The sequence below is a fragment of the Rhinopithecus roxellana genome, chromosome 16 (genome assembly GCF_007565055.1).
Source record: "Rhinopithecus roxellana isolate Shanxi Qingling chromosome 16, ASM756505v1, whole genome shotgun sequence".
NCBI lineage: Eukaryota > Metazoa > Chordata > Mammalia > Primates > Cercopithecidae > Rhinopithecus > Rhinopithecus roxellana.
Window position 1 is genome coordinate 115,371,892 of NC_044564.1, and position 27,499 is coordinate 115,399,390.

The 27,499-nt window shown below is 43.2% G+C and overlaps 2 protein-coding genes across 18 annotated transcripts in view; one reads left to right on the plus strand and one right to left on the minus strand.

Moving 5' to 3' along the window:
• Positions 1-638: 638 nt before the first annotated feature.
• Positions 639-25,813, minus strand: LOC104667892 (programmed cell death protein 2-like). The gene is given in 3 exon segments (XM_030919194.1): positions 639-1,468; positions 1,471-1,582; positions 25,205-25,813. Coding segments are annotated over 3 exon segments (1,551 nt in total).
• The window catches only part of ZNF618 (zinc finger protein 618), a 177,798-nt gene continuing 176,009 nt past the window's right edge, over positions 25,711-27,499 (plus strand). For 12 of the 17 annotated variants that reach the window (XM_030920008.1, XM_030920011.1, XM_030920009.1 and 9 more), the window contains exon 1: positions 25,711-25,844. In XM_030920008.1, coding sequence (XP_030775868.1) covers positions 25,812-25,844 — 33 coding nt within the window. In that variant the 5' untranslated portion in view covers positions 25,711-25,811. The remainder of the gene's footprint in view (positions 25,845-27,499) is intronic. The other 5 variants (XM_030920014.1, XM_030920017.1, XM_030920019.1 and 2 more) reach the window with 2 other exon arrangements.

Consider the following 27,499-nt stretch of genomic DNA (forward strand, 5'->3'; position numbering starts at 1 on the left):
TGCTGGAATTATAGGTGTTAGCCACCGTGCCCGGCCTTTTTTCCTAGTGTTTTTAATATGTTCTGTTGGTCTTCATTATTTTAGATGAAAAATCAGGAATTAAAAGTGTTGTACTTTCCTGTACATAGTGAATCATTTTTCTCTTTCTGCTTTTAAGATTTTCTTTGTCTTTGAACACTTTGACTATGATATGTTTAGGTGTGGATCTTTTTGTATTTATCCTACTTGAAGTTTGTTGTGCCTCTGTGCTATCTTAATTTTTTTTCTCGAAGTTGCAGTTTTCTATCATTATTTCTTTTTTCTCATCTTTGCAGATTTATTTCTGTGCACATATACATATACAAATATTTTTACAAGAATAGGGTCATACCGTGAATACCACCTATAATGGTATCTCGGCTGTCAATATAGGTGTGTATAATTAAGACCGTGTAGACTTCCACTGCGGATGTACCAAAATTTATTTAATTCCTTGTAACTGGATACTTTTGCTTCACTAATATGTAGACACTGTAAGCAATGCTTCAACATCTCTGCACCTCTATTTTTGGTATAAGTATTTCCTTAGGATGAAGCCCCAGAAATTGAATTGCAAGGTATAAAAGATTATTAATGTTTTTTAAGGCTTTAAGATGCCTTTACAGTATATCTGTTACATCCTGCTTCCACATAAATTATTCTGTAGAGCCAGTACCCAAGCTGCAGCTCTCAGCCCAGGTGAAGACAGCCAGGATGCCCCAGTCAATGCTCTTGCCCAGTCTGCCAGCCTTCAGGTAGTTTAGCAGCTGAGGCATAACCTGGAATTCAAACATTCTCTTGGCATCACAAAGGATATTCTCTGGAATATCCTTTTCTTGAGGAATATTTTCACCTGAAATCCAGATGGGGGCAATACCTCTGCCATATCTGAGAATCTGTTCCGGTTCAAAGGCTATCTGAGTTTTGAACTTCTGAAAAATGTTATCTTCCCTGGATTCATGTTTTGCCATGGAATCCAGTTCTTCCTCAAGTGCATCACCCATGCTCCCTATAATCTCTAAGTAATCTTCCTTTTCCACAACCTCAGGTGTAATCTCATCTTTTGCTTCTATTACAATTGCAAATTCTGGAAAAAGGAAGTCGTGGTCTGGAATTATATGGTCCAAATGATCTGATTGTGTACAAGCCTGCTTATATCTCAATTTCTGGTCTAGGGTCTGATGCTCCTTGCTGCAGTAATACGCTTTGTGGCATCTGGAACATGTTTTGGGGCCTAAACAGCCACAAACCCTGCAGAGACCAGCACTAGACTTAAGTTGGAGACACACTGATTGTCCTGTTTCTGGGGGAGGATTCTCAGAAGGTGGCTCATATGAGTAAAAATCATTTTTCCTGGGTAGCTGATTCCTAAAAACTCGCATGCCGGCACAGCATGGCGGCTCACGGCAGTACAAGAGGAAGATGCCACGGTGGAAGGCGTCGGCGCGGCAGGCAGCAGCGCGTACATCTGCAGCAGGAAGGAGAGCAGGCGGATGCACAGCGCGCAGGCCAGGGCTGGGTCCGGCAGCCCTACCGCGCCCAGCCACGCCGGCCGCCCGCCCCTCTACCATTATTTCTTCAAATTTTTTCTTCCTTTTTCTTCTCTCCTCTCATTCTGGGACTCCTACTGTATGTGTGTTTATATACTTGATGTCCCAAAAGTCTTTAAGGCTCTATTCATTTTTTCTTCAATTTTTATCTTCAAGTTCACTGATGGATTCTTTTGCCATCTTGAATCCTCTGTTATAGTCCTCTAGGTGAATTTCTCATTTCAGTTATTATACCTTCAACTCTAGAATTTCTTTTTGGTTCTTTTCAATAATTCCTATCTGTTTATTGAGATTCTCTATTTGTTGATTCAATGTTTCCATACTTTCCTTTAATTTTTTAAATGTGATTTTTTTTAGCCCTTTGAACATATTGAAATAGCTGCTTTGATGTCTGTCTGATAAATCAAATACCTAGAATCACTCATAGGGAGTTTCTGTCATTTCCCCTTTTTCTTTACCCTGAGTCATATTTTCTTTCTTTGCATGTCTCATTTTTGTTGGTGGTGTTTTTGAAAACTGAAGATTCTAGTTTTATATTGTAGCAACTCTGGATTCTATATTTCCACCCTGAAGGTTTGTTCTTTTTGAAATTTGTTCATTGTTTAGTAACCTACCTGAGTTAAATCTATCTCCCTAGTGATACGGAGCTGCTGATAGCTCTGCCCAGATTTTTTTTTTTTAATTCTTGTTTATGTCTTTAAGACTGACTTCTTAAGGCTCATCCCTGTGTCTGTGTAGCCCACTAGTCAGCCAATGATTGGACATAGGTTGTGCTGAAGTGCCTCAAGCAAGTAAGGATTTTGTCTTGTGCTGAAATCTGTGTGTAGGTAAGGGAATAGATTCAAAGTTTAGGCCATTGTTAAGTCTACTCCAGCATTTTAATTTCAGCTAGGCCCTTCTGGGTCTCCTATGCACATGTGTCCAGCCTCAGGGTTAGCCAGAATTGTGTATATTGTTTGTACTGTCTTTGGTCTCTGCTGCTCATATGTGCACCCTCAGCCAGAAATATGCTTGCCTTAACCATGACTGTAATATCAGACAAGTAGAGCCATTGGCCCTCCCTCCTCACTTGATGCCAGGATAATCACTTTCACAGTGCTGCTGGATATGGGTATCTATCGCTCCAAATTGAATAAGTGTAGCTGTCTGTCCTCACGGGCCTGCCATATCCTGGCAGAATCTCACCACCAACTAAACTGGGAAGAAGGTAGAAGTTAGGATCAGCCCCAGGTAAAGACACCACACTTCCACTGTTCTTACCCAAAGTTCAATAGTTTTTCAAACATAAATGCTTCTGGAATTATTTTGTGCCTTTAGTTGATTTCAAGAGGAGTAAAAGGGTTGTTTTATCAATTTTGTCCAGCTTTATGGGCATTTTTTCGGGAAAATATTGCTGGACTCCTTACTAGACCATAGCCAGAAGTCTGAAATTTCAAGCTATAATTTTATATGCAAGTTAACTATCCCTGGTCATGTGTTCTTACTGTGCCATGTGGCCTCCCTTATGTTGCTTTAGCATCTGACAATTTACAAAGTGTTTTTCACAAGTATTACCTAGTACCCAAGACAACTCCGTAACATTTTGGTTCTTGTTTTTTCTAGTTTTAGAGCTGAAGCAATTGAAGTATAAGAGATACTGGAGATAAATATTTACAAAGAGAAAACTTGAGTTTGGAGAAAAGAACATTAACCAAGAATGTAAAATGAATCAATAACCATGTCAGAATAGGAACCTGGCTCTTCCATTTCCCAGCTGAGGGTCTTTGTGCATCACCCACTTGCCTTCTTTTGGAAGAGCACTGGGGATAAAAATACTCCTCCTCCCTCCTCCACCCCACCTCCATCATGCACTTACTGGTATGAGGAAAAAGCACAAGTCAAAGGGCCATAGACCATTGGCACTCCCTGCCCCTAGAGGGTGCTGCTCTTTCTATAACATGAACACAGGTTGTCTAGAAAGGTGATTTAAGTATGAAAGCATTTTTGATTATGGCAATTGCATACATTCTTTCAATCTAATTCTAGCTGGATTAACCTGTCTTTAGTATATGGCTATTAATAATTTACATTATTCTCTTTGATCATATATTTCTGTTCAAAGTGTCCATTAACATTGCTTTTTCTCAGGGACTTTCCCTCAACTCCTGGGTTTTAGTTGTAGTTTGTAGCAGCCTATTGAAGCATTCATGAGTGAGGATTTAATCAGGCAATTTTTGCAAAATTGAAGATCAGTTTTCAATGAAAGGAGATGACAAAATATTATAGTATTAAAATAAGTAGATATCTGTATATCATAGTTACAAAATGAAAAATAAAAATCCTTCCAAACTGCTCTGAAATTCCTCCTGCTTCACAAATATGGGCTTTCTGATTCTTCTGAGGGCAGATTTCTTTGTTTTGCTGCGATTTTTTTTTTGACTGGGAAACTTATTCTTTTTAAGTACAAATGGCAAGTTCAAAATGGCATGTGTGGTGGACATTCTCTGGTTGCCCCTCTAGACTCTCTGCCCTTCTCTGCCTTACTCTGTGCCCAAAGAGGTGACCTCTAAGGACTGTAACAATTAGCTCCCCTGCCCTTTGGCTTCTGATTGATTTGACCAATGGAGGTACCAGCAGGAAAAGAGCATAGGAGGAGAGAGAGGTTGGTGGATTTGCTCCCCTAGCTCTCTTGCAGCTACCTGTGGTTTGGCAGTGCCCTGGTGCCTCCCTTAAAGACACAGGTCCTGTTGGGGGCCTTCTCCTATAGCTACAGGTCTCATCAGGTCCAGGTAAGGGCTCTTTCCCTCTACCTGTTCTGGCCCAGGGGTGGAGATGGCTTTGCATTGTTGCTAGTCCCTGGTGCTTGATCCACCTCTGTTGCTTTGCCCTAGTCCTGCTTTCAGGTCTCTAAATAAACACTTGATGAACTTGCATGCCTTTCATCCCATTTGAGTGCTGGGACCTGCTAGACTCATCCTGACACAGCAAGCTAGCATTTGGAAAAAAAAGAAAAGAAAAAGAAAAAGAAGAGGGCCTGTGAGGGTATCCTGAGACCAGCTTTGGTCTTAGCTCAGGTACTATTTTGCCATACGGCCTTGAGTAAGTCCTTTCTTCTCTCTGACTTTAAAATGGCTCATCTGTGAAAAGAGCAGCTGGGCCAGGTGCGGTGGCTCATGCCTATAACCCAGCACTCTGAGAGGCCGAGGTGGGCAGATCACCTGAGCTTAGGAGTTCGAGACCAGCCTGGTCAACATGGTGAAACCCCATCTGTACTAAAACTACAAAAATTAGCTGGGTGTGGAGACGCACACCTATAGTCCCAGCTACTCAGGAGGCTGAGGCAGGAGAGTCACTTGAACCAGGGAGGTGGGGGTTGCAGTGAGCTGAGATCGCGCCACTGCACTCCAGCCCGGGTGACAGAGTGAGACTCCATCTAAAAAAAAAAAAAAAAAAAAAAAAAGCAGTTGGACAAAACCAGAGGCCTTTGCACAGTTTTTTGCTCATGTGCCACCAAATGCATTCTGAAACAATACATAATCAATTATTTTTTAAATTTTTCATCATGGTTTTAAATAGTTGTAAAGGGTGTAACATCCTGTGTATTGTAAATATTAATGTTTAAAATTAAACTGCTAGCATCACTCCTTTAAATAGATCCAATGGAATTTAAATATCACAGTAATTTTATACCCCCATCATCCATTGAAAAATTGATGAACACACTCTCCTTTAACAGTTAGAAATTTTACAATATTCCTCTTTCTCCTTTAAATCATTATTTCCATTCTACTTCCCCCATAGAATTTTATAGGAATGTCATATTTTTTTCTGCTGCTAAGTCTCATATGGATCATCATGTCATAGTATCTAAATCAAAAACATGTTTATAGGCAAAAATTTCAGAATTTTTGTATTTCCTGGGATAATAAGGCTTTAAGGATTAAACATTTTTCTGAATTGAGATATCAATGCAATAAATTTTGGGATACAACTGATTAAAATTTAGATAATTGTTAAACAGAAAAAGTAAAATTAATGGGAATTCATCTCTCACTGAGATGACTGGGGAAGAGTCTGGGGAGTCTTGATTAAAAGAACGTTTACTTTCCAACATTTGCCCTCAGCCCTCTGTTTGGTGATCTCTCTCCCTCTATCCCCAACTCACGTTTTTTTCCTCTCCAGGCAATGTCTCCCGGTAAGGTTTGGAATGGATAACAGATACACCTTTACTGTATCAAAGGGGAGAAGGGTAGCTGAGAAAGGGAAAGTGAGAAAGGAAATCCAGGTTCACATATTCTCATGGGAGTTATCAGGTAGGTCAGTTTTTGTTGTTGATGTTGTTGTTGTTGTTTTGCATGTCTGTGTGTGTATGTTTGTGTGTGTGTGTGTGTGTGTGTGTTTGTGTTTTGAGACACTGTCTTGCTCTATCACCCAGGCTGGAGTGCAATGGCACGATATTGGTTCACTGCAACCTCTGCCTCCTGGGTTCAAGCAATTCTCCTGCCTCAGCTTCCTGAGTAGGTGGGATTACAGGCACGTGACACCATACCCTGCTATTTTTTTTTTTTTTTCTTACTTTAAGTTCTGGGATACATGTGCAGAACGTCAGGTTTGCTACATACGTATATATATGCCATGGTGGTTTGCTGCATCTATCAACCCATCATCTAGGTTTTAAGCCCTGCATGCATTAGGTATTTGTCCTAACGCTTCCCCTCCCCTAGCCCCCCACCCCCTCACAGGTCCCAGTGTGTGATGTTCCCCTCCCTGTGTCCATGTGTTCTCATTGTTCAACTCCCACTATGAGTGAGAACATGCAGTGTTTGGTTTTCTCTTCTTGTGTTACCTTGCTGAGACTGATGGCTTCCAGCTTCATGTTCCTGCAAAGGACATGAACTCATCATTTTTTATGGCTGCATAGTATTCCATGGCATATATGTGCCACATTTTCTTTATCCAGACTATCATTGATGGACATTGGGTTGGTTCCAAGTCCTTGCTATTGTAAATAGTGCTGCAATAAACATATATGTGCATATGTCTTTATAGTAAAATGATTTATAATCCTTTGGGTGTATACCCAGTAATGGGATTGCTGGGTCAGATGGTATTTCTGGTTCTAGATCCTTGAGGAATCACCACACTGTCTTCCACAATGGTTGAACGAATTTACACTCCCACCAACAGTGTAAAAGCATTCCTATTTCTCCACATCCTCTCCAGCATCTGTTGTTTCCTCACTTTTTAATAATTGCCATTCTAAGTGGTATAAGATCACACCCGGCTAATTTTTGTATTTTTAGTAGAGACAGGGTTTCACAATGTTGGCCGGGTTGATCTTGAACTCCTAAGCTCAGGTGATCCGCTTGCGTCGCCATCCCAAAGTGCGGGTTTATAGGCATGAGCCACCGTGCCTGGCCACAGGCAGGTAAGTTTTAGGAAATTGTACACATGGAAGCTGAGAATCTAGAAATGGAGTATCTTAAAAAACTGTGTGTGGTGACTCTACCTTGCAAATTGTGTCCCCTGTGGATGAGCCCCCTAATTTGAAGGCCACTGGGCTTGGTGGTGTCTGAAGGGCACCCCTAAATGGGTAGCTTCACAGAGTCATGTCTCAGAGGGCCAGTTCTGGAGTATGACTTGGGCAACTTCCTTCACAGAAGCTTCATGCCTCAGTTTCCTTATGTGTAAAATGGGGATGTATGCAGCTCTAACTTATAGGGGATTCTTTAGGAGTTAAGTGAGATATTGTTTATGAAGCACCTGGTATATGGCAAATGCTCAAAACAGATTCAAAGGATTGAAAAGATTCCTCCCAACTCTGACACACTCTGGAAAGGGGCCCAGGGATCCCTGAATCACCTGTTCCTCCATTGAAGTCCTATTTTAAGGCAATGAGCTGCCATTATAAACATCATGATGTCCCTGTAATGAAAAGCAGAGTACTCCAGGATCTTTGGCTCATTTTTTTTATTTGGTGTTTTGTTTTTGGTTTTGGTAAATTTTACTGTCTACTGAGGCTTTTCTGATTTTTCAACATTTATCCACAGGTCCGGACCTTTACCATCTCAGGGAGGTTGATATATCCAGTGATTCATGCAGTAGAAGCAATGGGCCATGGATCTCTAAGTCTAGAGACCAGCTTGGCTGTCTTAACAGGGCTCCCCCATTTCTCAGAGAAAGAATTATAACCAGGCTATGTGTGCAGGCCGTGTGAGCCCAGAAAATGACAGTTCCTGCTTTCCAGGAATGGGAATAAACAGATATTCATTGTACTCTCCTGGAAAAACTGAGGTTGCCTAGGGGCCAATTTTGAATCAGGCAATCCAATATTTGAGGTTTTTACCAGAGAAACAAAATGAGACATTGATATGCTAAGAAGTTGCTAACTGAGTCAGTTTTGCTGGCGGCCTGCTCTGATGTGACTTCTGTGCTAACATTATTGCTCAGACACCAGGCCCACACAATGGCTACCCTGCTGACTGCCACTTTGCCACCAGAATGTGGGGCCTCCCTGGCACATCAGCAGGCTGAGTTCTGAATTCTCAGTTTCATTTCCTACTGATACAGCGGAATGCTGCTGTTTTCCTTTTATAAAGAAACCATTTGTGTATATTGCCCCTTATTTGGATTTCTTCATTACCATGTCTCAGAGCACAGTTTTAATTTATAGAATCTTGGCAGCTTTATCTAAATGATTTCTTATTTTGAAATTTAATTTTATTCTCATATTTTTTGAGAAGAATGAAAATCAGTGATGAGTGTGGTAGATTGAACACATTAGTGGTCGCAGTTCTTTATCCCTTCCTGTATTCATGCCTGATACCATGTAATTGTGCATATTCTACCAATCTGGCTTAGGGTCAGCTATGGGACTTGTCTTCACCAACGGGATGCTAGCAAATGTGATTTAAACAGAGACTTGAAAAGTGTCTGCACAATTGAGCTTGTCTACTTTTGTTCGTCTGCCATTACCAAGTGCAGGTGCCCATGCTAGCCTGCTGGAGGATGAGAGACATGTGGACCAGAATCAAGTGGCCCTACTTGTCCCAGTCAACCTAGATAAGCTAAGAACCAGCCAAGCCCAGACACGAAGCAATCCCTGCTAAGACAGAAAGGACATGTCAACAAATCTGTGGACTCGTGAACCAAATTCTTGCTCATTATTTGAAGCCACTGAGTTTTGGGGTTGTTTGTTGTATAGCATTGTTGTGATAATAGTTAGTGGCCTAGAATACGCAGTGGCAGACCTGCGCTTCTGGAGCAGAATCCAAGGGAACACAGCCCATGGGCAACACCTTCCAGGAACTTGGGAAATAGTGATAAACAGAGAAGGAGGGAACCTTACTAAGGCGACTCAAACACTTCCACCGTGCACGTAGGGGATCCACATCAGTGAGATTCAGCAGAGTAAAGTAAACATAAGTACAGGCTCCAGAGTTGGGCTCCTGGGTCCAAAACCCAGATTCATTTATGAGCTTCACGTTCTTGAGCAAGTTACTTTACCTTTTGGACCTCCGTTTCCTCCTTTGTAAAACAGATAGATAATAAATAATACCTACGTCATAAGGTTGTTAGGAGGATTAGATTTAAAATTTTTTTAAATTTATTTTTAATGACACATGTATATGTAGTTATGGTATACAGCATGATGTTTTGAAATGATGTAGAGTGGCTAAATTGAGCTATTTAACGTATGCATTATCTCACCTGCTTTTTTGTGGTGAGAATACTTAAAATCTACTCTCTTGGTGATTTTCTTACCACATTTTCTTTATCCATTCAGTTGCTGATGGACAGTTAGGTTGATTCCATATCTTGGTTATTATGGATAATGCAGCAGTGAACATGGCAGTGCAGATACTTCTTTGACACACTAATTTCATTTCCTTTGGATCTATATCCAGTTGTGGGATTGCTGGATCATATGATAGTTCTGTTATTAATTTTTTGAGAAATATGCATACTGTTTTCCATAATGGCTGTACTAATTTACATTCCCACCAACAGTGTGCCAGGGTTTCTTTTTCTCCACGTTCTCACCAACACTTATCTTTCATTTCTGTTTTTATAGTAGCCATTCTAATAAGTGTGAGGTGATATCTCATTCTGGTTTTAACTTGCATTTCCCTGGTGATTAGTGATTTCGAGTATTTTTTCATGGACCTGTTGCCCATTTGTTGGTCTTCTTTTGAGAAATGTCTAGGTCCTTTGCTCTTTTTTTTTTTTTTTTTTCAAGACAGAGTCTTGCTGTGGCACCCAGGCTGGAGTGCAGTGGCGTGATCTCGGCTCATTGCAACTTCCACCTCCCGGGTTCAAGCAATTCTCCTGCCTCAGCCTCCTGAGTAGCTGGCATGTGCCAGAGTCTCATTCTGGTTTTAACTTGCATTTCCCTGGTGATTAGTGATTTCGAGTATTTTTTCATGGACCTGTTGCCCATTTGTTGGTCTTCTTTTGAGAAATGTCTAGGTCCTTTGCTCTTTTTTTTTTTTTTTTTTTCAAGACAGAGTCTTGCTGTGGCACCCAGGCTGGAGTGCAGTGGCGTGATCTCGGCTCATTGCAACTTCCACCTCCCGGGTTCAAGCAATTCTCCTGCCTCAGCCTCCTGAGTAGCTGGCATGTGCCAGAGTACAGGCATGTGCCACCACACCTGGCTAATTTTTTGTATTTTTAGTAGAGATGGGTTTTCACTGTGTTGGCCAGGATGGTCTCAATCTCCTGAACTCGTGATCTGCCCTCCTCAGCCTCCCAAAGTGCTGGCATTACAGGTGTGAGCCACTGCACCCAGCCCCTTTGCTCATTTTTTAACAGGGTTATTTATTTTATAGCTATTGAGTTACTTGAGTCCTTACATATCTGGGGTACTAACCCCTCATTAGATGTTTGGTTTGTAAATATTTTCTCTTGTTTTTTAGGTTATCTCTTCATTCTGATGATTGTTTCCTTTGCTGTGCAGGAACTTTGGAGTTTGATGTCATCCCATTTGTCTATTTTTGCTTTTGTTGCATATGCTTTTGGTTTCATATCCCCCAAAAATTATTATCCAGACCAATGTCATGGAATGTTTCTCGTTTTCTTCTAGTAGTCTTACAGTTTCAGGTCTACTTTTAAATGTTTAATCTATTTTGAGTTGATTTTTGCATACGGTGTGAGATAAGGGTCTCATGTCCTTATGTATGTGGATATCCATTTTCCTGAGAGTCTCTTATTGAAGAGACTGTCCTTTCCCCATTGTGTGTTCTTGGCATCTTGGTCAAACATCAGTTGATCTTAACGCATTTGGAATGGCTCAGTGCAAGCCCTAGGTAAGTATTTGTTAAATAAATAAATAAAGTGTGACCTCATTTCTACCCACAGGCTGATCAAGCCTGGGGGACGTCTGGATTACATTTGTCTTCTGGTAGGAAGGATATATTTGCATCATGGAGGGACTGTTTCTCATTTCATATAGTCAAACATTGACTTCTGAAGAACTGAATGCATACTCAACAGCTCTAAAATATCTGGGGAAAGACAATGTTTTCCTTTTGAAAACCCACGCTATTGTATCAATATCCTGGGCTCAGTTAATTCATCTTAATATGTTTGGGGGCAGTGCTCAATGTGAGATTTCAGGAAAGGCGGGGGAATAATGTTATCCTTTCTTTAAGAGGCAAGGAGGGTACACTACATTTCAGAAAGATATCCATTCCAAATTATTGAAATAAAAGTTTTGATACTTAGAGAGGTAATCCCCAATTACTTGAAAAATCTCAGTTAAAAATATTTATTTCTTTGAAGAATCTCCAAAGCTGTGACTGTATTGCATTATTATTATTATCATCATTATTATTATTATTTGAAACAGAGTCTCGCTGTGTTGACAAGGCTGGAGGGCAGTGATCTCAGCTCACTGCAACCTCCACTTCCCGGGTCCAAGTGATTCTCCTGCCTCAGCCTCCCAAGTAGCTGGGATTACAGGCACATGCCACTACACCCAGCTAATTTTTGTATTTTTGGTAGAGACGGGGTTTCACCATGTTGGCTAGGCTGGTCTCCAACTCCTGACCTCAGGTGATCTGACTGCCTTGGCCTCCCAAAGTGTTGGGATTACAGGCATGAGCCACCACACCAGACTCCATCGTTTTTAAAAGTAACAGATGCAAGTCAAAATCTCATGGTCCTGCTATGGTAGGGAAGGCACAAGGAGTGTGTGTGTGTGTGTGTACATGTGTGTGCAGAGATGTGCTTTCTCCTGAGTAAGAGTCTCTGCTATCCCAGAGAAAAAATAAGATTGTGCGATTTGGACAAGAGCTTAACCTCCATCCTCCTGCTGAGTTCTCTGACCACGCTTTTCTCCCTCCATCCCTCCCGTCCTTCTCCCCAGTAGACATAGGTCCTTAACCAGAGCCTTTTGGGAACAGGTAGAAGGTAGAGATTTGAATTGAGTAAAACTGAAAGAACATAACCATCCCCATGTACCCAAATAATGGAAAGAGAAATAGCCATTGTCTAGAACTCAATTAAATCCATATAAGCAAAATAACATGAAATCTTTAATAGGAGCTCTAAATTGCTAAGAAATTTACTGTTGGTGGGCAACCAGGGGCAAGACTACACCCATGGCACAACAGTTGACAAAAGGTCCATGGAAACTGCCTGGACGCTCTTAAGGAACACGAAGGACCTGAAGACCCAGCTGTGATGTTAGCTACTGGGGGGTCATTTATGTCATGGATCATGAAAAGGTCATATTTAATGTACAGTTTTAAATTGAGACAGCACTTTGGGAGGCCGAGGTGGGCAGATCACCTGAGGTCAGGAGTCCAAGACCAGCCTGGCCAACATGGTGAAACCCTGTCTCTACTAAAAATACCAAAAAAAAAAAAAAAAAAAAAAAAAATTACCTGGGCCTGGTGGCAGGCACCTGTAATCCCAGCTATTTGGGAGATTGAGTCAGGAGAATCACTTGAACCCAGGAGGCAGAGGTTGCAGTGAGTGGAGACTGCACCATTGCACTCCAGCCTGGGTCAATAAGAGTGAAACTCCATCTCAAAACAAAACAAACAAACAAAAAAGAGACTTAATGGTTCATTCTTTATAGCTGTCTTAAAAACTACCCCAAAATATAGTCACTTTAAATAATAACCGTTTTATTATGCTTCTGAATTCTGTGGCCAGGAATTTGGACAGGGTATGGAGAAGCTGACTTTTCTCTGTTCCACAATGTTTGGGACCAGGGGACTTAATGGCTGGGAGGTGAGTCAAAAGCTGGGGACTAGAATGATCTGGCATCTCTTCACTCACATGTCTGGCACCTTAGCAGGGAGGACTCAAAGACTAAGACTGTGAATTAGTTCTCTAATTAGTAGCAAATTATCACAAACGATGATTTAGAACAATACACATTTATTATCCCACATAATGGGGTATCGGCAGGACTTTTTTGGGTGGGCAGGACTCTGCTCATGAGGTTACAATCAAGGGCTAGTGTTTCATCGAAGGCTCAACTGGAGAAGAATATGCTTCTAAGCTCACTTACATAGTTGTTGGCAGAATTCAGTTCCTTTTGGGTTGCTGGACTGAGGGTTAAGGTTCCTGGTTGCCTGTTGGACAGAGGCTGTCCTCAGTTCCTTGACATGTGGGACTCCCATGCATGGCCACTTGTTTCATCAAAAGTGGCAAGGCAGAGTCCACTAGACAGATGGGAGGTATAATCTCATGTAACATAGTAACAAAAGGGACATCCCCTCACCTTCACAGTATTCCACTGATTAGAAGCAAGTTACAGTCTCACCCTCACTAAGAGGAGAGGATTATGCAAAGGTGTGAATACCAGGAGATGAGGGTAAGGAGGGGGGCGTCTTAGAGTCCTTCTGCCACAGATGCCCAACAGAGTGGCTACATGTGGCCTCTCAACATGGCTTAGCTTCCTCACAACATGGTGGTCTCAGGAAAGTTGGACTTCTTACAGAACAGCTCAGGGATCCAAGTATGAGCAATCTAATGAAAAAAGTGGAAGTGACTTTGTCTTTTCCTAGACTTCCTCAGCCTAGGAAGTTACTCCTTATCACTTTCACAGTGGTCTATGGGTTTAAGCAGTTGCAGGTCCATCCAAATTCAAGTGGAGGAGAATTAGATTGCAGCCCTTGAGGAAGAGAGATGAGGTTACATTGCAGGAGCACGTGGGATAGCTGACGTTGTCCCAGCTATCTTTGTTCTCTGCCAGTCAGCTTTATGTGGACAATAAAGGGATGACACAATAAAAGGAAGTATGACCTGCTAAGTTTGACTATATAAATGATTACTCAAGCAATGACACTATAGATAGTGAAAAGGTTGCTATTAGTAAATAAGCTGAGACAACAGGCATAAACCAGAACTGGCCAGGGCAAACTAGGATGCCTGGTTAGCCTAGACCTGCCAATTCTCCCTGTTCCCATAGCCTGTGTGGAAGTAGTGTCACTTTATCAGGTGGCCTTAGCTTGGGAATCCCAAGTGTTATCCAGCAGGGATAAGCACAGTGGTTCTTCACAACAGTGGGGCTAAGAGCACTGTGGAGAAGCCCATTATGAGATGGAACATGCAGTCAGGAAGGTGACCGAGGAGGAATGCAAGACAAATACTTTTTCAGTTACAAGCGACAGAGTCTTTCCTTAAATTATTTTAACAGAAACAAAACAAAACAAAGCAAGCAAAAAGAATATGGATTGACTCACATAACTAAAAAGTTCAAAGGAAGTACAGCTTCAGGTCTCAAAGGAAGTACAGCTTCAGGTCTGGCTGGATCTAGGGGTTCTAACCATGTCATTGGGACTGTGTCTTCCCATAGCTGGGCTCTGCTTTCCTCTGTGTTAGCTGAGTTCAGGCAAGCTCTTTCCACATGGCGCCCTTTGGCTCCTCTAAGCTTAAACTATATCCTCAGAGTCATCACAAAGGAAAAGAAAACTTTCCATTCAAGCTCTTAAATCTGGATCTCATTGGCTTGGCCTGTCACATGACCATCTTGCCAAGGGGATGGCATATATGATTGGCCAGGCCTGGGTCATTTGCTGACAGCAGTCAGGGGTAGAGCAAGTCCACCCAGAACACATATACTGAGCATGAGAGAAGGCTTTTTCTCTAAGAAAAATTGAGACACTGTCGCCAGAACTGGGGAGAAATGGAAAACAGATGCCGTCTATAGCCCTCTTTCCCAATAAACTAAAAAAGAGGGTAACCTTCAAGGAGGAAGAGAGAAATCCACCTTTAGATTATAACTGCTCAGATGCTAGACCTGGCCAATTCTGGCATTTACTTCTCATGCCAGCACTAGGAAATCACTAAAATTAGTTGTCTCGTCACCCTTTGACAGGTGCAGAAAATGCAGCATATTGGCAAAGGAGGAGGGTAGATGTATCAGTTATCTATTGCCACAGTAATGCTGTGTAACAAACCACCTCCAAAACTCAGTTACAAAATATAATAAGCATTTACTTAGCTCTTGAGTCTGCGGGTTGGGGATTTAATCTGGATAGTTCCTCTAGTCTCCTTTGAGCTCTCTCACTCTCTGGGGGTAGCTGGCTGTTGGCGGGGGCTCACACATGTGGTGATCAGCTAGAATAACTAAACTCTGTTTCACCTTTCTCTCCTATTCTTCCAGCAGACTAGCTTGGGTATACAGTTGTCCCTGGGTATTCATGAATAATTGGTTCCAGGACCTCCACAGAAAACAAAATCTACAGATGCTCAAGGCCCTTATATAAAATGGTGTCATATTTGCCTATAACCTATGCACATCCTCCTGTAAATTTTAAATCATTTCCAGATTGCTTACAATACCTAACACAATGTAATGCTATGTAAATAGTTGTTATTCTGTATTGTTTAGGGAATAATGATAAGAAAAAAATCTGTACGTGCCCAGTACAGATGCAACCATCATAGGCCTAAGTATATTTTCAATCCATGGTTGGTTGAATCTACAAATGTGGAACCCATGGATATGAGGGCCAACTGTATTCTCGTGGTGAAGGCATAAGTGCAAGAGCAAGTGCAAATTCAGTTGGACAAGCACTTTTATTTTTATTTAGTTTTTTTTTTTGAGATGGAGTCTCATGCTATCACTCAGGCTGGAGTGCAGTGGTGTGATCACAGCTCACTGCAGCCTCAAGTTCTCGGGCTAAAACCATCTTCCCACCTCAGCCTCCTGAGTAGCTGGGATCACAGGTGTGCACCCCCATGCCTGGCTAATTTTTAAATTTTTTGTAGAGACGGGGTCTCACCATGTTGCCCAGGCTGGTCTTGAACTCTTGGCCTCAAGCAGTCCTCTTGCCTTGGTCTCTCAAAGTGTTGAGATTACAAGCGTGAGCCACTGTGTTTGATCTGCACAAGCACTTTTAAAGTCTCTTCTTATGTGAAATTTGCTAACATCCCACTGGCCAAAGTCACATGGCCAAACTCGGATTCAAGGAATGGGAAATAGAGTCTACTTTTTTAGTGAGAACTGCAAAGTCACAAGACAAAAAGGGCCAGATTAGAGGAGGTGTGCAGAATTGCCTTTAATGCAATCAATTTCCCACAGAACAAAGGGGCAAGGGTAACTGCTCATGACTCCTTAAGGTTGCTAAAGATAGATGTATGCATTTTGTTTCTCAACAGAGTTAGCATGAAATTCAGAAAGGATCAATCATCATTCTACCTCTATTAAAGCAGCTTTTAAAAACAGTCTTTCTTTAGCCACTGTAGAAAATGTTATGGTGATTCCTCAAAAAGTTAGAAATAGAATGACCATAAGATCCAACAACTCGACTTCTGAGTATCTATTCAAACGAATTGAAAGCAGAGAACTGAACAGATACTTATACATGAATATTCATAGCAACATTATTCACAATAGGTAAAAGGTAGACGCAACCCAAGTGTCCATCAATGGATGAATGGATAAATGACATGTGGTATAGCCATACAATGAAATATTATTCAGCCTTGAAAAGGAATGAAATTCTGATATACACTACAACATGAATGAATCTTTGAGATTCATTGTGCTAGTGAAATGAGCCAGATACAAAAGGACAAATATTGTGTGGTTCCCCTTATATGAGAGTGCTCAGAATAGTCAAATTCATAAAGTGATAGAAAGTAGTACAGTGGTTGCCAGGAGCAGGTAGGAGGTAATGGGAAGTTAGTGTTTAATAGGTGTAGCATTTCCATTTGGGATGATGAAAAATTATGAAGATGAATAATGGTGATGGTTACACAACAATGTGAATGCACTTCATATCACTGAACTGTACACTTACAATGTTTAAAATGGTAAATATTGTGTTATATATATTCCTGCACATTTTTTTTTTTTTTTTATTTTGAGACAGTTTTGCTCTTGTTGCCCAGGCTGGAGTGCAGTGGCACGATCTCGGCTCACTGCAGTCTCCACCTCACGGGTTCTCCTGCCTCAGCCTCCCGAGTAGCTGGGATGACAGGCGCCTGCCACCACACCCAGCTACTTTTTTGTATTTTTAGTAGAGACGGGGTTTCACCACATTGGCCAGGTTGGTCTCGAACTCCTGACCTCAAGTGATCTGCCTGCCTCAGCCTCCCAAAGTGCTGGGATTACAGGTGTTAGCCACCGTGCCCCGCCTCACAATTTTTTTAAAAGTTCCTTCTCTTGATCTTGCTATTCAAAGTTTTGGTTGCACCAACAATCAATCAACTAATATTGTTTTGCTAACTTACCTAATAATTGTAGCGAGCTGTGCTGGCCATAAAGAAGTCATTTGCTCAGTCCCTTTCTTCAATGACCTCACAGTTAAGTTGGGAAAATGGTATGTTAAAATAGAATGGCAAGGCCCAAAGAGTTTAAGAACCAATAGTACAAGGCAAGGTGGTAACCACACCAAGTGATGGGCCAATGACTGCCACAGAAGCTCAGAGGTGGGGAGCTTTTAAAAATACAAATATCCAGATTCCGCCTGGATCAGAATCTTGAGATTGAAGAGAAGCTGGAAAACTTGTACTTTTCAAAAGCTCCCAGGAAATTCAGATGCCCGGCCAGGGTTAGAGAATCCCTCTAAACTATATACAACAAAATTGATTTTAGGGGGGAAAAACCTGTTTCAAGAATTACAGCTTACTGGGAACATTGGAAATTGCAAAACTTAAAATAACTTTTACCTAGTAGAAATAAGCAACAGAAAATAAAACACAAAGACTAACACTGTGTCTGGAAAATATTGACTAAACATTGATGGAAGACCCTACATCTGCATGACAAAATTGAGATAATAAAATTTGCCTAGGAAAATTGGATCTCATGGGAATAACACCACAAAAGAACATATTCATGTTACGAAGAAAGATAATCAGCAAATTTTGATGTGGACAAGCCACTGATCAATGAATCAATCTTTTTTCTGTCAAATATACAATGAAAAGACTCCATTCTGATGAAAATAATTTCAGTGTAGGCTTCTAGCTTTTTCAAACATTTCAAATATTTCACTTTTGTTAACGTGTTATTTTGAAATAATTTCAAAATTATAGAAGAGTTGCAAGAATAGGACAAAGACCTTTTGCATACCCTTTGTTCAAATTTACCAATTCATATTCAGTCACATATAATTGCTTTATCTTATATATATATGTATGTATGCATATAGACATATACATATGTGTATATATTTTTTGAGAGTTGCAGATAATCATGTGCCTTTCCATCAAAAGTGTGTACTTTCTAAGAGTGAGAAGATGATTTTACAAAACCAGAAAATGATGATCAATTCAGAAATTTAACATGAATGCATACTATTCTCTAATACACAGCTATATTCAAATTTCACCAGTTGTCCCCAAAATGTCCTTTATAGTAATTTTTTCCCACTCTGATTCAGGAGCCAAAAAAAAAAAAAAAAAAAAAAATGTGATTCAAGATCACTTTTTGCATTTAGTTGTCATACTTATCTCTTTAGTCTCCTTTAATTTGAAACAGTTCCTTGGTCTTTCTTTGTCTTTCATAACATTGACATTTTTGCAGAATACAGGCCAGTTGTTCTGTAGAATGTCCCTCGATCTGTATTTGTCTGATGTTTCCTCATGATTAGATTTGGGTTATGCATTTTTGGCAGGAATTCTGTGTAAGCACTGTTGGCTGTTGGTGCATCCCATCAAGAGTCACATGCTGGCAGTTTGTCCAATTACTGGTGAAAGAAACATTCCATTTTACTTTTCTATGCCTCACTCTCCTTATCTGCTAATGGAGATAACTGAGGGACATAGTTGGATGGCTTCAGGGCTAAGCTGTCATTCCAGACATGCCCCGCCCACTGGATAGTTTTGCAGATGGAAGCCATCGAGATCACCATCATCATTAATATCATCATCTCGACTATCTAGATTACATACTGTGTGCTGGCATTCATTGCTTTTTCTAACCCTCGTGTAAAGCATGCACGTCTGTGTTATTTTCCCCATTTAACAGTTAAGGAAACTGGGGCTCAGAGACAATGGTGTGATGTGCTCAGGATCACATGGCTGGAAAGGGACTGAGCTGGGATTGGAACCTAGTTGGGTCTGAGTCCAGACACAGCCTGAGCCCGAGCCCTGTACTATGACACATTGTGAGCTAATTGCATTCACAATTGTGTTTCTCAGCAGAAGGGATGGAGTATTAAAGCCTCCTTTGGGAGCCACCAGATGACAAAGGAGGAAAGGACAAGCTCTTGCCGTCTTTCTTACTCTTCTTTTTTTTTCCATGGCCTGGGCCCATCTCCATTGTGAGATCCAGCTGAATTAAAATCAGGACTACTGCCACAGTGGGGGGCACTGCCAAATGGATTTGGGGAAGCTGCCTTCAAAGCTGACTTTGCTCCCTTCTTGGCTGTCTAGGCCTGCTCAAATGAGGTTACTCCACCCTCATCCCGTCCTGGAGCCTGAGTTTCCTTATACATGTCGAAGTCGATACGGGCTGGAAATGGTAATCATAATTACCATGCGTTGGGTGCATAACATGAATTAGGGCTTTAAATAACCCTGTGGTGTCAGGTACCTTATTTTGCCCATTTTACAGATGAGAAAAACTGAGGCTTTTATAGTTGCTAAGGTTACAATCTGCACAGGTCTAAGTGCAGAGACTAGATGAGATCTTCACTAGTATGCCAGGCTTTCTCCAGGCTTCATGGACTGGCAGGCTCCATGGAACAGGTTTATGAAACATAAGAAGCATTTATTGTTGACTCCTGGGACGGGCTACATAGATTTTTGCCTCAATGCTGATTCCTTATCTGGGTGATCTGTTTGATCTCTTTCTTTCTATTTGTCAGTATCTTGTCCTGGATCTTCGTTCTCTCTGTTTTCCCTCCTGGACTCACCTCTCTGGGGGACTGCCAAGGCCTCAGGTACCTGCTTCTCTGGAGATTTCACCATGACCTGCAAGGTCCCCCCTTGAGGAAGTACGTTGCTGCTGGGTTGATCCCATCTCCTTCCCAACTTCTCCCTGTGCGGGGATGGGGAGGTAGAGGAATGGAAGAAAAGAAAAAAATTCCAGAGCAAAAGCTGGAATTTTGCACCGGGCCAAGACACTTCAGCCTTAAAATGGGGGTGACTGTATTTCTCTGCCCACTTTGGAGAAGTAGTCAATCAAACAAGAAGAACATGCTGCCAACTTGCTTGATAAATTGCTAAGGAATTTTCTAAGACCGGATCGTGTGGGTTTTTCCCCCTTTGTGTAGAGACTTGAAAGCCCAAGTCACCCTAGCTGGGCTGTTACAAGAGAGCATTTCCTTCGTTTTTGAGGCTTAAGGAAAAGTAACTCAGCTTGAGGAAGAAAACACCATTTCATGAAGTCTTTGCCTTCATTCTTTCCCATGCCCTTTTGAGCAGACTGTTTCTCTATAAAGGCAACTTCTCCACCAGGACCTAACCAGCAGATCTTAGCCAAGCCCCCAGGTTTTGTTTGGGACCCAAAGACTTCTTCCGAGGCAACTCCCACCACCTGCTTGTGACACATGCTTGACATCTGCCCATCACCTACTAGAAAAAGCCTCAGCATCCTAACCTCCTGGGTTTCCCAAGTGTTGCCAGATGTTAGCACAAAGAAATGCAGCTTTGGTGTGTCTCCACGTCACATCCCCAGTCTCGGCGAACCCTCGCAGTCCTCTCTGAGGAACATTTGAGGGTTCTGCTCAGCCCACCACGTCCCTTCTCTCAAGGCGGGGTCTCAAGAGGCTCTGCGTGTTTTGTGACGCTGCCGTCTTTAGCCATAGAGGATCAGCTCCTGGTGGCACCTGAGCCAAGCTTGACCTACCCCATTCTCTCTCCTGAATTTGGATTGAGTGCAGACACACCAGTCAGTACTTTCTGCACTGACAGAATGGTATGCTGACCATTTTGACTTTGTGCCCAGGGAAGCAGAGACGATCCCCCCACCCGGAGACAGGGTGGGAAGGAGGGAGAAGTTAGGACTGAGATATCAAGAGACTTGTGGCCCAGAGTGATGGAAAGAGAAAGCCCAGGTCCTGAAACTTTTCTAGTTCCTGGCTCTGAATCCCCTCGATTCATTTCCTGCCCGTGGATACCATGATCTACCTTCTAATTTTCCTTTTGTTTTTTTTTTTTTAGTTCAGCGTGATTTCTTCTCTATTGGCTACAACTGAAAGAGTGTTGGTAAGACTGGTAGGTTTTAGAATCCCCATTTTTCAAAGACAGATGCTAAAGCTCAGAGATGAAGCCCTGAGGCCAGGATCACCCAGGTAGTGAGGGGCAGAGGAGATTCCACCTGACAACGTGTGTGCTTTCTCTACATGAGACAGTTTCTAAGGACTTTACAGGTTACATCGTTTAATCCTCAGACCACCCCATGAGGTAAATAAAACTGTTAGCATCATTTTATTCTATTTTACTTTGTTTTATGTACGTATGTATTTATTTATTTTTGAGACAGAGTCTTGCTCTGTCACCCAGGCTGGAGTGTAGTGGTGCGATCTCGGCTCATGTAACCTCTGCCTCCCAGGTTCAAGTGATTCTCCTGCCTCAGCCTCCTGTAGGCTGGGACTACAGGCGTGTGCCACCATGCCTGGCTAATTTTTGTATTTTTAGTAGAGACAGGGTTTCACCGTGTTAGCCAGGATGGTATCGATCTCTGGACCTTGTGATCCGCCTGCCCTGGCCTCCCAAAGTGCTGGGGTTACAGGTGTGAGACACCGAGCCTGGCCTATCATTTTAAAGATGAAGAAGTGGGGGCAAGATGAGCCACCTGCTGGATACCACACTGCAGGTGAGGAGGACCAGAGCCAGAGGTGAACCTGGGAACTGACCCCAGGAGCTGGGCTCTAAAAATGATGTAATAATGATAGTTCTGGAGGCGGTGGGCTAGGCATGGAAGGAGTAAAAAGTTTCCAGAATTTGATAAACTCAGGCATGCCGAGTTGAACCATAGACCCTCAGAAGATGGGAAAGCCTTTGGGGGTCCCTCCTGGACCACGCTTCCACTGATGTGAGCATCTGTTCTTCCTCACCCCTGACCAAAAGTCATTTTTCCAACACTGTATCACAGAGCTCCATCATAGAGCAGGTCTGGTCTTGTCCCCTGCGCGATCACAAAATATGTTGTCTTCTCCACCCACACACCTTTCCTCCCGAAGCCCTGCCCAGAGCTTGTCTGGTGTTTGTGGGGGTCCTCCCCTTCTCGTGGCTTCCCCATGCTGGTCACAGTGTCATTGCTCTCGAAAGTGAGGGGTCCAGATATGACCACAGTGCATCTGATGGGACCACAGCCACCTCATGCAGTACCTAGCCACTTTCTTGGGCAGGTCCTCAGGACACTCCAAAAGTTCCACATGGTGAGTGTACCCTCAGTTAATTCTCAAATGGAGACAAACCACAGCTCAGGGTGATTGCATAGTTTCTGCTGTTGTTTGGGGGAATATGTGGGTTCATTTATAAACTGGATTTTGTCAGAAGACTTCAAGCTCAGCCACTGTCCCCTGAGGATACCCTTCATGGCCCATTTGGTACAGAATGAAGAAAGGAAGCACTCTCCAAGGCTGAGACCCCTGGGCAGGAGATGCCTCTATGGTCGGGATGTGCTGACAGAAGGCCTAGCTCCTGGGACCCATGGGTGGTGGAGAAACAGAAAGGGCTTGCAGTGACTCCAGAAAAAGAAGGATGAGAAGGACCATGAGATTTTATAGGCCAGAGGTGCCTGGAGACAGGCTGTGGATTATTCCAGGTTGGCGGTCACTGATGCTCTTGAGTGAAAGCCACAGATTTTCTCCCCCAAAATGCACATACAGACATACATTTGGTTAAGGAGTAGTTCTTGGTTCCCCAAACCAACGCAACGACCCCATTTAAGAATCCCTGCTCTGCAGAGAACCTGCCATCTAATTAAGACCCTCCTGGAATCTTCACTGACCCCCACCAGGGCTGGATGGGACCCTTCCTTGAGCTGCACTGAGCACCTCACTGTTGGCACTGTACTGCAAAGGTTTTAAGAAGGTGACCCTTAGACCAACATCATCAGCATCACCTGGGAATGCATTAGAAATGCAAACTCTTGGTCCCTAACCTAGACCAAATGAATTCGAAACTCTGGGGTGGGGCCCAGCAATCTGAACAGGCTCTCCTGGTGATTCCAAGAATCACTAGCATTTGAGAAGAGCTGCTGCAAATAGTTCTCCTCTTCATGGTGTGTATCTGTCTTTCTAGATACAACGTGCCTGGCACATAGTAAGCGCTCAAATGAATATCGCATCAAGTTTTCCCGACTCCCAGGGCAGGAGTTTTTCCTTGGTACCATACAGCTCTCAGCTGTGGTGACTGAGACCCCATGTCATTTTGGATCTAGTTTCTACTCTAAGGCCTAAGATCAGGCTTGGCTCCACTAGGCAGAGGCGGGGACCCGGCCTTGAGGCAGGTGCCCAGAAACCTTCACACAAGGATCGAGCCAGACAGACATCAAACCTGGAGCATCTCTCCAGGTAACAAGGCCCCAACCACCTGGTGGTTGAGGGGCAGGTGGGCTACAGGCTGCCTGGCCAGCACGTATGCTCAGGGCTCACAAGACCCAACTCTGCCATGCTCCGCAAGCTGCCCCCACTCCCCTTGGTGCCTGCTGCACACCATCCTTGGCAGAGGCTGCCAAACCTCTGGCAGGGACATACTTGCCAGGCTGGTGAGCAGAAAAATGGCCACTTTCAATTTTTAACGAATCTCCAACTTTTAGGGGTCTGGGGGGAAGTGGTTAGAAGACTCCTTTTTTGTTTGTTTGTTTTTTGAGACGGAGTCCTACTCTGTCACCCAGGCTACAGTGCAGTGGAGTGATGGAGTGATTTCGGCTTACTGCAACCTCCGCCTCCTGGGTTCAAGCGATTCTCCTGCCTCAGTCTCCTGAGTAGCTGGGACTACTGGCGCGTGCCACCACACCCGACTAATTTTTGTATTTTTAGTAGAGATGGGGTTTCACTATGTTGGCCAGGCTGGTCTCCAACTCCTGACCTCGTGATCCACTGGCCTCGGCCTCCCAAAGGGATTACATGCGTGAGCTACCACTCCCGGCCAGAGCCTCCTCTTAACCTCTTGTGTATGAGTGTTTGCTAAGGGGGGCAAGAGTTGTGTTTCTTAATTTCATGTCTCCCATATAGGGCTAAATTCCCAGTTTAACTTATTAGGGAAAGGAGGTGTCTTCTACACAGTGCCTCTGTTTCCTAAAAATTTTAAAAATAACTTTTTTGAGGGTTGTAGGGAAAACATTTTTGTAACCCTTCCTGTATCATATTGCTCCAGTTCTTTAAACATTACAAAAAAGAACATTTGATTTTTGAAGGTGGGGGCAGAGAGAAGATACCTGTTTACTCTTAATTTTCAGTGTTTTTATTTTTGAAAAGCACCCTTGTAGTTTTCTTTCGGGGAGGGGCAAAAAAGGATTTCTGTTCACCTTGCATCTCATAGAAGAGCAATTCTTAACATTTTTATTCCAAAAATCAACCAGTTGTGGGAGATGTAGGATGGATCCAGCAATCCCTCCTTGTCTCTATAATAGGGCAGGTCCTTCACACTCTCAGTTTTTAAAAAATCTGATTTTTCAGGAGAATGGGGAAGAGAACAGAAAAAAAAATCTCTTTTAAACTTTCCCAAGTCACAAGGAGGCAGTTGCTCAAGTAAAAAAAAAAAAAAAAAAAAAAAAAAAAAAAAAAAAAACCTGACTCTTTTGGGGCGTTGGAAAAAAATTTCCTGGTTCACATTTTATTTCACATAGAAGTTTCTCAAATTTTCCTTTTCTAAATCAACCTGACTGGTGGATATGGGCGGGCGGGGGGGGCCATACCCCTTAACCTTTAACCCCTCTTGTCTTACTGTAGGACGAGTTTTTCAAACTTTTATTTAGAAATATATATATATACACATATATTTTTTAATTTGGCGAGGATAGGCAGAAACAGCCGTTTCACTGGCATTTCACATAAAAGCGGCTCCTCAAATATTTATTTTAAAAATCAATCTGGCTAGGGGGCTAGAGTCCTCTTAACCCCTCTTGTCTGACATGGGACCAGTCCTTCAAACTTTTATTTTATTACATTAGTTTTTTGGGGAGGAGTGGCAGGGGCAATAGAATATTCCCGGTAAGCCTTCCAGTCTTCCAGCAAGCCAGCTCTTGAAAACTTTTATTTCAAAAATCAGTCTTTTTTTTGGGGGGGGGGTACAGCAGGGTACTGAGTTCCCATTAACCTCTTGCGTTCCGCCGGCTCCCCGAACTTTTTCACAGCGTGAAAATGACATTTCCGAGGGGCTGGAGGACTGGGGGAGGGCAGAAGGGAGCCGGGGGGCGGGCGCGGGGGGCGCGGGGAGGGCAGGGCGCGGCGCGGGAAAGTTTGGGGGGCGGGTGCGCCACGGCCCTGGGGCTGGCGGACTGGAGAGCGGGCGCGCCCCTGGACCGGCCGGCTTTGTGTGCCGCGCGGAGGCCGGCAGCGCGGAGGCCGAGGCCGAGGCCCCGAGCTCGCGGGCCGCACGGCGAGGCCGGCCCGGGGGCGGGCAGGGCGGCGGGGGGCGGCGGCGGCCCCGCGAGGGGCGGCTCGGCGGCAGCGGCTGCCGCGGCGCGGCCGGTGCGGGCCGGGGGTGGGGGCGAGGGCCGGCGCCCCCCCCGCGCGCCCCCAGCGCCCCCGCCCCCCCGGCCTGAGCGGGGCGGGCGGAGGAGGGAGCGGCGGCGGCGGCGGCGGCGGCGGTGGCGGCGGCGGCGGTATTGTGCGCGCACCAGCAGCCCGGCCCGGGAGGAGCAGGACGCGCCGGGGCCGCCTCCTCCCGCACGGACCCATGAACCAGCCGGGCGGCGCGGCGGCTCCGCAGGTACGACTGGGGGCCGGGGGCATGCACCGCGCGGGGGACCCCGGGGGCCGGGGCCCGGGGCGCTGCGCCACTTCATTGCAAGATTTGCAAGATGCAAAGTGCCTGGGCACGTTTGCGAGCTTTTTGTGGGCGCAAACGGGAGAGTCGGGGTCCGGAGAGCACCCCCCCGGGCGCTGCGGGGTGCGAGGAGGGTGGGGGTGACGAGGGGGTCTTTTGGGGCCCCCAGCCAGCGCCCCCTCCGGCCCCGGGCTCGGACCGGAGCCCGGAAAACAAAGCGGCGAGAGAACAGAGCAGCCATTTCAGTTTGGACAATTCACATTTTGCAAAAATGCAACCCCTTCCAGCTCTGCCCCCTCCCCCCCAAATTTGCAATTTTCCCCTGACCCTCTCTGCGCTCGGGGTCCCCGATGACCCCCCGGGAGGTCTTTCCCCCCAGATCCCCCATTTTTGCAACAATCTTTTTTTTTTTTAGGCCATATTTTCCTTTCTCAATTTTTTTTTTCTAATTTTTCTTCAAACGGTAGTTTTTTCCCATTAAAACGACGCCACCTAGAGGATACTATTTTGTAAATAAAAAAAGAAATTAAAATTGAAAAGAAATATTTTTTATTTCTTATTTTTTCAAAAGTTTGCACTACCAGGCAGTGGAGGGGTAAGAGATTCTTTTTTTTTCTTTTTTCTGGTGAAAATTTTCACTTTGATCTTTCCAGAAGCATGGAGACAATTTTTATTTCTGAAGCCAAATCCAGATAATATGTAAATGAAAATTAAGCTGGAATTTGAATGAATTCAGTTCTTGGAGGGGAGAAAGCAAAAAATCTCCTAAAAGCAAAGTCAGTTTGGGTACCTAACTCATTTTAGTTTAAGAAAAAAACTAATTGGAATAAAGAAAGGAGGGAAATTGTTGAGTTTAGGGAAAACTGAGAGAATTGGCTTTATGAAGCAATTAGAAATTGTACTTCATTGTAATTTGGAACTTGTTTAGCTCAGCGGGCAAAAAAAGACTAATTTCTCTATTTGTCAATATTTAAAGTTTTTATATTTCCACGAAGGAAGGATTTAAAAGAGAAAATAGACCCTAAAATGTTGGCTTTGGACACACCCAAAAATTGTAGTTTTTTTTTTTTTTTTTTAATTTTGCATTTACATTTTACTGCATTTAAATCCTAAGATTCTAAAGAAAACAGAAACGGGAAAAGTTACAGTGAAATCCTTTCTTTCTTTTTTTCTCTATTTGTTGGGTTTTGTGTGTGGGTATTTTTTTTGTTTTGTTTTGATGGAATAATTAAGACTGTTTTCTGATTTTGTTTCCTGAAAGGTCTAGGCATTTCTTTTTTGTTGTTGTTTTATCCAGAAAATGTCAGGGACCTTTTTTGAGCAATATTCAGTGGAAAAAATGTAAATTCATACATTATACAAATTGAGTAACCCACAGATTTGTAGGAGAGACCGCCATTAAAATAAGATATGCATAATTAACATTATTATGAAAAAACTAACAGTGGATTCACAGAAGCTCATTTTTTATGACATGCAACTGAATCAATTGATGAAGACAAGGATTGAGGAATCCTTGGTAAGGAAGAAAATTTTCCCTTTTCTGTCTTGTTCACTCTTCCAATTTGAAAAATTTATTACTTAAAAAAAATTTAGAT